This window comes from Camelina sativa, chromosome 20, assembly GCF_000633955.1.
Source record: "Camelina sativa cultivar DH55 chromosome 20, Cs, whole genome shotgun sequence".
NCBI lineage: Eukaryota > Viridiplantae > Streptophyta > Magnoliopsida > Brassicales > Brassicaceae > Camelina > Camelina sativa.
In genome coordinates, this window is record NC_025704.1 from 905,322 (window position 1) to 915,377 (window position 10,056).

Below are 10,056 nucleotides of genomic sequence, written 5' to 3' on the forward strand. Positions count from 1 at the left end.
GTTATTGTTCTCAGTTTGCGACTTTGCGTAACAGGTTAATATGTAGATTTAATGATCATTGACTACAAGTAGTATTATTGAGACCTGAGTCAAGATTTGCAGTTGGGTGTTAGTGTTACTTCATGGTGCGGAAAAGTAAAACTTAATCTATATATCAAACCTGCAATGACTGTATTGACCTCTGTTAGTACCAACTAGCAATTGTGGTTGTGGTCTGTGGGTAACGTATTCAGTTTATGCATCTATATTTGTTTGTTTGCGTCCACATTTTAGACGATACAAAAATAGGTCGACAAAATATCTTCCATTCCTTAGAATTCATGTGATTCAAAGCTTAATTTGACAAGGACCAAACATATACCTATCAAATATTGCAGGAAAAAAGGATAAACCGAATCATTATATATCAAATCATTGAATCAATATATAAGTATTTATTTCCTAAATAAATTGATAAAAATCATTGAAGAAAAGAACAAGAACTAAAGCTCAAAATCCGATCCGTAAAAGGGCATTGATCACTTTGTACGTAACATGGCATCGTCGTCACTCATGCCTCCATCGACCAAATTACTAGCTTCAAAATTAAACATTAATTATGATATGGTTTGTCCTTAGAAGAACATCTAACTAATTAATGTATTACGTACTAGACAAGCATTAATTATATCAAACAACTTCTATATATTTTCGTACCATATATATATATATATATATTCTTTTGTTTGATAGGTACGTACGTAATGTAATGTCTAACTAGTAACTAATACTGCGTCGATTAAATGGTTTAAAGGTGACCACAACAATCATAGAGTATGTATCGTATTGGTTAAGTAATGCATTTTTATTAATAAGAAAGGAGATGTTCAACTCCCACGTCCCACCTATACAATTTTTTTTAACATAATAATTGTAGGACTGCATGCATGCCCCCGCCTTTATTAATTTATCATATATTGAACCCATGATTTCTGCATTTAGGAAATGTAAATCTATGGAAACTTTGCAGAGTCACTTCAAATAAATTGAATAAATAATTTTTCTATTCTTTTTTTTTTCTATCTATATATCGATTAATATTTTTCACATAGATTCGTGAACGTCGTCTATTTCACAACTTTTGGCAATTCGTCGGTCTATGTACTTTTTTTTTGTGTGTGTAAAATGTGTTTAATTGAGAAATAATATACTAATTAGGTTTTGTCCAGAAAAAAAAAATAAAAAATTACTGATTAGGTTGTACATTACTTATTCAAAAATACGATTTGATTAACACCTAATTATTATTATTTTTACATCAATTAACTTAACATGTTTAATGTTTTAATATTCCCCGCCAAAACGTTATAATCGGCGATTTGAATTGACCAACTCTGCGACCAGACCTTCGGTGTCTTTGTCCAAATTTGTAGTAACCAATAAGCTTTTTCTTCAGTGACTTTTCCTTGTCATTAAAACAAATAAACCATAGTTTTGTATAGTCACTTCAAATAAATTGAATAAATAAATTCTTTCTATTCTTTTTGTTTTTGTTTCTATTTATATATCGATTAATAGATATTTTCACATAGATTTGTGAACGTCGTCTATCTCACAACTTTTAGCAATTCATCGGTCTATTTATATATTTAATTTTTTTTTTTGGTTTTTTGTCAACGTCTATGTATTTAATAGAGTAATAAAAACACGATTTGATTTACACGTAATTATTATTTTATTTTTTTTATACTTTAAAAATTTGGTGATATTTATGATATTTTATCTTCACTTTTCACTACTACTAGCGTACTAGTATTTCTATTCTATTTTTGACGACACATGTTTAATGTTTTAATATTCTCCACCATCTATACTATTAAAAGGGAAATATTTTTAATAAAAAAACATAGGGTTAGACATTATTACAATAAAATACCACTGAAAACAGAATAAGAATATGTATAAATGTATCCAAATAGATATTACATGGGTTATATTTAGCCAAAAAATTGGAGCCAAACAGTATCTTATCCGGATCGTGTATCAAAGAGTCTTCTGCCGAAACTATAATTTAGGAAACAACAATCACGGAAATTTAAAATTAAAAACATAAATAAATTTAATAGTTTTCTCAATTTAAAGAGTTCCCAAAAAGTTGTTGTCGAGATAACAAGATTTTAGGAAACAAAAATTAGAAAAATATAATTTGTTGCCATAGTATTTATATAAAGAGATCTCAATCTTTAGAAATTATTCTAATTATCATACAAAACCGTATTATTAGTGATTTGATTGATTATGATTAGGAAATCTAATTAAATACTATTATGATTCTAACCAAAAAAAACTAAATGGTAAAGATTTAATTACTTGCTTAATTATGCAATATTTTAAATTATACTAATGAATATACCTTTAACCCTACCTAATCATAGTCTCATTTCAAAATGTTATAAATGATTACCAAAGAGAAAATATTTGCAAGAAACAATTAAATGATTTACTTGAATATTTGATCGGATTTGGATAGTTTCAAGAAAATACTCCTGAAATTTTAGGAAAATTTGAATTATTGATTCACTAAAAATACTGATTGAAACATACAGTATTTAATCAAGATATGTTGTTAATTCAGTTTTTTTTTTGTGTGTGAGCAATTAACTTTTTTTTTTTTTGTCAACTGTGTGAGCAATTAACGTAATATGTAATTAAGAATTTATTTTTTTAAGATTTTGATCCTTCTAACCCTAATTATCTTTGAGCTATATATATATATATATATATATCTTCTTAAAGTTACACACACTACATAAATTGTTTTATAATAAATATTTTCATCAGCCTCGGAAAAAATTAACGATGCAGAGCTTGGAATATGAGTGTGCAAAGGTTTTAGAAAAGAAAATGACAAATGATGAAATGTTTAAATTTATAACTCTGAGTAAGTAAATCATGTGAAAAGCTTTTGTAGCTTTGTTACTGAAGGAGATCTATTAAATATATCTTATGTTGTTTCCTCTCATATGCCTACATATAAGATTTCTTTCAGATCTTTATCTAGAGTGAATCATCCCATGAATCCTAACTCATGATGCAACAGTTGAATTATTTATTTGTCAATAAAAATGTACTTCTCTAACTCAAAAAAAAAAGTCATGTAATTTTTGTTTGTTTCTTATTTACATGAAAACATTTCATATTTATCTTGAATAAGCAAGTATATTGGATTGAAGTCATTTGAAGCCACTTGAACAAAACTGAGAATATTATCTTAAGAGAAAATTCCATAACATATAAACTACGTCACACCTTTTGAAAAGCGCCTCAAGTTTGTATTTTTAATTGAACTTAGTAATTTTATTTGTAAGTTTAATATACAGTATAAATAGTGTTTAAGAATCGGAGAATGGTGTTTTTCCATTTCAACCATACAAATTACCATAAACACAAGTGATAAAGCAAAAACATATGGTTCCAAAGCATTGAAGAACTCAAAAGACACTTTTAGTTTTAGATTTCTTCATTTTTTGGGGGCTATGTTTCTCTAAAATTCAAATTTTCCACCGAAAATATCAATGGTGTTTATGAAGCAGAGAATGTTGATAAGTTTAAGATGATGGTGTCTCTTTTGAATGAAGAGAGAAGGTTACTAAGGTTGGGCTTAAATCTCTGACTCTCATGTCATTGTTTATGATTAAACTGACGGTGTCTTTAGATATAGAAGAGAACAACACGTATTTGTATAGTATATTTGTGTGTCTGTCCACAAAATATATAGCATAAGGTGTAGATATGTATGTCCCATAATGAAAAACTTTAATAACACATTTTATAAACTAATTACAAATTGTAAATTCACATTGTCTGTTTAATTTTCATTTAATTTATGTTTTATTTAAATTCTGTCAATCAAACAAAACAAAAGGATATTTACACATTTTAGAATTAAATAGTAATTTTAATTTTAATTTTATGTATCATAAAAACATTTCCATAGACATTTCTATTTTTATCGAAAAATAAAAATATGACAAACTATTCCTGATAAAATAGAAGATGAGACGGGTTTGTAATATATTTAAAGTCTCCATAGACTTATCTATTTCAAATATCATGTTTAATTATAGCGGGTATAAGATAAGAACATGTAATTCGAAAAAGAAAAAGCATTATAATGTAAAAAAAACTGGGTAAAGAGTTAAAGTATTAACTTTTTTTGGTAACTATATTCAGTTCTCAAAATCTCACTAATTTGAATAAGCGTCAATTTCAGAACGGGACGTGCCTACTTTACGATGATTATTTCAAAAATGTTGAGTAGATTTTAATATTTTATATAGTTTGAGAATATCAGAACCAAAAATAATCTCTTACCCAATCCCTTAAAATGTATATCTTACATATTAGAAAAAACGATTTATTGAAATGTCTGTTACCCACGAGGTTTACAAATTCAAGCAAGGCGAATACATACATTATTCATGTGGTTTTCTAGAGTGAATTTTCTACGGACCATAAACATATTAAATTCATTACCGGACAAACCTATTGAGATGGGTTTCACAAGCTTGACAATTTAGGTCATCTGATCAAAAAAATTTTAATTGTTTAACGTTTTTTCCAATTTGATAGTTTACGGTTTTAATAATAATTAAACTAATCACTCACTTATCCGGTTCTTATTTTATCCGGATCCACCATCACATCAATCCAAATTTCTTTGTGAAGCCGCTATTATTTCAACATAACATTAAGAAAATGAATGTAAACATCCAATCTTAGTTTCAGTTATAAATGTTATACCCTCTAATTATATGTTACCTATCTAAAAGCATTACTCTCAACTATAGTGTATAAAACTATTTTACAAATATATTTTATATTTAAAAAAATCAAGCACATACATAATATATTTCAAACCTCATAGCAAACTTTGTTTACAAATCAATCTCGCACGTACGTGCGGGTCCGAATCTAATAACGTTATAATCGGAGATTCAATTGACCAAATCTGCGATCGGACCTTTCTCTGTCTTGTTCAAATTTGTTATCAGCACGTGTCTAATCTACTCATTTTTACTTTGTAGTTTGTACTTTGAAGTAACCAAATAAACCATAATTTTGGTCTATTTACTCAAAAGTCCCACAAAAACCTTTAATTTAGAAAAGGAGTCAGAAATTTTATAATAATAACACAGAGAGACGGCGCCTCCGCCGCGGTTGCAATCCCTAGCCACCACCACCACCACTTCTCTCATTCTCCTCCTCCCCCCCGTCAAATAACATGATAAGCGACGATTCAATCGACGGTGTAGATTTCATCAGCTCATTACCTGACGTGATTCTCCACCAAATCCTCTCCTCTGTTTCGACCAAGTCCGCGATCAGAACCTCTGTTTTGTCCAAACGATGGAGGTACGTATGGTCTGAGACACCTTCTCTCTCCATTGATTGTCATAGAGCCAACCCTAATTCGATCGACAAAACCCTAACTAGCTTCTCGGCTCCAAAGATCACAACTTTTCATCTCCGTACAAGCTTGCACAACAGGGTTCAACCCATTAACGGCTGGATCGAATTCGCCATTTCTCGCGACGCGGAGAAGCTTTCGTTTGAGTTCCGTGATTCTTGTGTTAGGGATTACAATTTTCCTGATTTCTTCTACACCAATTCATCTGTGAAGCAGCTCTTTGTCAACTCTGGAGCTGTTGATTTCATTCCCAGATGCGTAGTCTCTTGGGCATCTTTAAAGAACTTGTCTTTGAGCTTTTGCACACTCTCTGATGAATCCTTTCTTAAGATTCTCTCTGGCTCTCCACTTCTCGAAAGCTTGGAATTGCTGTATTGTGATGAGTTCAAATGTCTTGATCTGAGTCAGTCACCGCGTCTAACAAGATTGGAGATGGACCGTAGCGATTGGTTTATGGGTCCAACGGAGATTGTGGCGCCACATCTCCATTATCTGAGGCTCAGACATTCTCGATTACCGTGCCGTTTAGAGGATGTCTCTTCTTTAACAGAAGCTGACTTGAACATTTACTTTTGCGATCTTGGAACCCTTACGGCTGAGTTTCTTCAACATAATGTGGTAAAGATGCTAGAAATGTTGCAAAATGTTGAGAAGCTTACTATTGGGGGTACCTTTCTTCAGGTTTGTTAACCCTTTTTTGCAATCTCTAAGAATCAGTTGAATCACATAGCTTGCTCTTTTAGAATCAGTTGGTTTGCATAGGCAGATAGTGAGATGCCTTTCTTTAGAGTAGATATTTTGATCAATGACTCTCGTCTTGTTGTGTGCTTTGGTCATCTCTAGTCTTTTGGTATTTAACTATTTTGATGTGCCTTACAGATGTTATCTCTTGCTGCGCTCTGTGGTGTACCTTTTCCGACGCTAAATGTCAAAACTTTGACTCTTGAAACGATGATTATACGGTCTGTTATTCCTGGTATAACAGAGCTGCTACGGAACGTACCTGGATTAAGAAAGCTAACAATACACACTGTGAAATGCAGCAGCATATCGGTATCTTTACAATGAAACCTCTTTTAGTCTCCTTCATATGTCTGGTCATAGTAACTTATGACAGAGTAGTATTTTTGTCCAAGAACCATGTCCTTCACCTTTTTTTTGGCTAATATAGAGCTGAGTTTTTGAAATCTAAAAGATTTTGACACTCTTGCTGGATTCCTTTTTCAGTTTGCATGATGAAGTCTTTTCTTTTTGTCTGTATGACAGGAATTGCATCTCAACGCGTACTTGCGTGTACATAGCTTGAATCAGCATCAATGCTGGAGATCGAAAGACTCGGTCTTCCCGGGCTCTCTTGAGACCATTTCGATGTTAGTTGGTAAACACGCAGAGTCAAATCTCGTGGCTTTGTTCATGGAACGTCTGCTGGAAAGTACAAAAAGTCTAGAAACGATGGTTGTACTCTTGGTAGGTTACCTTGATGCATCAGGTTTTGAAGAACTTCTTGCAATGGCTACAACACTTTCTCACAACAACAACGATGTCTCCATATTGATCAAGCGAAGCTATATCAAGTACGTAGCCAATACTTTCCCGCAACGATAATGTCTTTAGTTGTTGATGATCAAGCAAAAGCCATTGTTAAATATGTTTTATCATGTATTCGACTTGAATCTCACACCGCATTGTACACTACTGAATGTATAAGTCAGATTAATTGTATTTTAATTTAATTTTCTTGTGTAGTTGTGACTTGTGTGTGAAGGAACCCTTAAAAATACTCGTATTTGATATAAAAATAAAATTCATTAAATTTAAGGAACCATAGCTATTTTATTTTTTCTAATAAATACTAAAAAAACAAGAATAAGTCCCACGGACACAAAAGATTTTTTTGAAATCCGATTTTTGGCCATGAAATTAAAGGAAGAACACGCCACCGTCGCTGTACGAAACCCTAGCCACCGTTTTGAACGTCCCCTCAAATTAAAACGATCAAGTGATGATTCAATCGCTGACTTATCCTCAATCATCAGCGATCTACCGGACGAAATTCTCCAACATATATTGTCATATATTCCGACTAAGTTGGCGATCACAACCTCTGTGTTGTCCAAACGATGGAGACATGTATGGAAGGAGACACCTCATCTCTCCTTTGAATGGCTTAATGTTTTCCCTGAAGTGATAAACGATACCCTAGCCAGGTACTCGGCTTCCAAAATCACGAGTTTCCAACTCTATACCAATTTCGACTACGAGGTTCGCCAGGTTGATAAATCGATCGAGTTTGCAATGTCTCACAACGTGGAGAATTTTTCTCTGGCGCTCGGTTCTAAATCATTATATAGCTTTCCTGATTTCTCCTACACCAACTCTTCTATGAAGCGAGTCAATTTGAAAAATTTCTATTTGATTCCCATGAGCACGGTGTCTTGGACATCACTAAGGAACTTGTCTTTGGGCTGGTGTGAACTCTCTGATGAATCTTTTCTTAAGGTTCTGTCTGGTTGTCCAATCCTAGAAACACTGACTTTGCACTTTTGCCGGTCACTCAAGTATCTTGATCTGAGTAAATCGCTGCGGTTGAGAAGATTGGAGATGGAGATAGAACGCAAGTCCCGTTATGGAGCACCATTCCAGTCTATGCAGGTTGTGGCGCCACATGTCCATTATTTGAGTTTGAGAGACTGTGAGGCACACTGCACTTTTGTTGATGTCTCTTCTTTAATAGAAGCTGATGTCGACGTTAGCTATTTCCATCCTAGAACCAAATATGATAAGCCCTTGGACCCTAACGATCTTCTAGTCACGGCGCAAAAAATGATAGAAGCGTTTCAGAATGTAGAGAAACTTACTTTGGGGGTTAATTTACTTCAGGTAAATATTAATGTGACCATTCATTCTTTCATTTTTTTAAAAATCCTTAATGTTGAGAGGTCTTTGTCTTTTGTTGGTACTCACTATTCTCTCGTTGCTTTTTTTTTCGTCAATCTTTTTGTTAGATGTTATCTCTTTCCAAGATCCCTAGTTTGCCGATGCTCAAAGTCAATAATTTGACTCTTGAAACAAGGATAATGCGATCTGTGGTTCCTGGTGTAGAAAGGCTACTACAAAACTCACCTGGATTAAACAAGTTAACAGTTTACAACACAACTGAGAGGTGCCACACCCAACTGGTATGCATATGGTTTACCTTTAGATTTGCTAATTACAAAAGTCACAAACAACCCAAAAAAAGAAGCATGGCCTTCCCTTTCTTTTGGCAATCTATACATGAGCGATATAATATTAATTAATTTTCAAGATGAAGATAATATTTAATTTGTCCTCTGTTTTGCAGTGGGAATGTGTCGACGGATACTTAAAGAAGCAATGTTGGAGATTGGAAGATAAAGTCTTTCCGACCTCGTGTTATAATGTTGTAGAGCCGAAAGTCGTTAGTTCGTTCATGGAACTTTTGCTGGCAAACACAAAAACGCTAGAAACATTGGTTGTCCATTTATCGACAAATTGCGTCGCTAGATCAAGATTTGAAGAGCTGTCTCAAATCGCTCTTACGCTTTCTCACAACAATAACGTATCTATCGTGCTCAAGCAAACCGGTGGTTGATGATAGTGTTACATTTATTTGGACATTTAGTTATTAATTTCTGAATTTTCTGAACTTAAATTATGGGTCTGGGTCTAGATCCAACATTTTGTTTAACTTAGGCCCAATAATGTATTGCAAAAGGCCCAAGCTATAACTATTCTTAAGATATACAATTATTGATTAGAGATTTTAGTGAGAGAGATCTCTTGTGTGGTATGATCACCATTCACCACCACTCAGTCCCTTTTGCCCCCATAACAGAATGGGAACCGGAGATTCAATCACCGGTATGGATTTCATCAGCGTCTTACCGGACGCAATTCTCCGTATTATCTTCTCCCATTTTCCAACCAAGTTCGTGATCAGAACCTCCCCCTTGTCCAAGCGATGGAAACATGTGTGGTTCCGATACACCTATTCTCTCCAAGTCTCCATCGACTGCAGTGAAGCCGACCTGATTCGATGTTGAGACCATTTCGATGTTGGTTGGTAAACACGCAGAGTCTAACCTCGTGGCTTTGTTCATTGAACGTTTACTGGAAAGTACACAAAGTCTAGAAACGATGGTTGTACTCTTGGTAGGTTACCTTGATTCATTAGGTTTTGAAGAGTTTCTTGCAATGGCTACAACACTTTCTCACAACAACAACAACAACAAGTTTCCATCTTGTTGTTAAATCAACAATGTCGATCAAGCAAAAGCCATTGATATTAAATATGTATCATTACTATGTATTCGACTTGAATCTCACACCACACTGTACACTAAGTCAGATTAATTGTATTAATATGTATCATTACTATGTATACGACCATGACAATCATGTCTTCCTTTGAGTTCCTCAAGGTCCTTGATCAATCAAGTAACCATGATCTCACATGCTCCAAGTACTTAGAAGTAGCTCATGAGAGCTTTGAAACAAGTACTTAGAAGTAGCTTGGACAAATATATATATATATTTTTTTTTTGGGACAAATATATGTCTATTTGTCCCCAAAAAAAAAAAAAAAA

General features: G+C 33.3%; 2 protein-coding genes across 2 annotated transcripts; both read left to right on the plus strand.

Annotated features, from left to right (window-relative positions):
* Window positions 5,100-7,194, plus strand: LOC104768463 (F-box/LRR-repeat protein At5g02910-like). Its single transcript, XM_010492460.2, has 3 exons — window positions 5,100-6,130; window positions 6,329-6,502; window positions 6,716-7,194. Exons 1-3 carry the CDS (start codon window positions 5,264-5,266, stop codon window positions 7,052-7,054), a joined length of 1,380 nt encoding a protein of 459 aa, XP_010490762.1. The 5' UTR covers window positions 5,100-5,263; the 3' UTR covers window positions 7,055-7,194.
* LOC104772097 (F-box/LRR-repeat protein 25-like) lies at window positions 7,364-9,067 on the plus strand. Its single transcript, XM_010496745.1, has 3 exons — window positions 7,364-8,329; window positions 8,455-8,628; window positions 8,793-9,067. Exons 1-3 carry the CDS (start codon window positions 7,364-7,366, stop codon window positions 9,060-9,062), a joined length of 1,410 nt encoding a protein of 469 aa, XP_010495047.1. The 3' UTR covers window positions 9,063-9,067.

Excerpts from the sequence above, each read along its gene's own strand:
- LOC104768463 (XM_010492460.2), top strand. The coding sequence starts at position 5,264 with ATGATAAGCGACGATTCAATCGACGGTGTAGATTTCATCAGCTCATTA. Across the intron at positions 6,131-6,328 it reads TTGGGGGTACCTTTCTTCAG|ATGTTATCTCTTGCTGCGCT; the intron begins GTTTGTTAACCC and ends TGTGCCTTACAG. Across the intron at positions 6,503-6,715 it reads TGAAATGCAGCAGCATATCG|GAATTGCATCTCAACGCGTA; the intron begins GTATCTTTACAA and ends TCTGTATGACAG.
- LOC104772097 (XM_010496745.1), top strand. The coding sequence starts at position 7,364 with ATGAAATTAAAGGAAGAACACGCCACCGTCGCTGTACGAAACCCTAGC. Across the intron at positions 8,330-8,454 it reads TGGGGGTTAATTTACTTCAG|ATGTTATCTCTTTCCAAGAT; the intron begins GTAAATATTAAT and ends TCTTTTTGTTAG. Across the intron at positions 8,629-8,792 it reads AGAGGTGCCACACCCAACTG|TGGGAATGTGTCGACGGATA; the intron begins GTATGCATATGG and ends TCTGTTTTGCAG.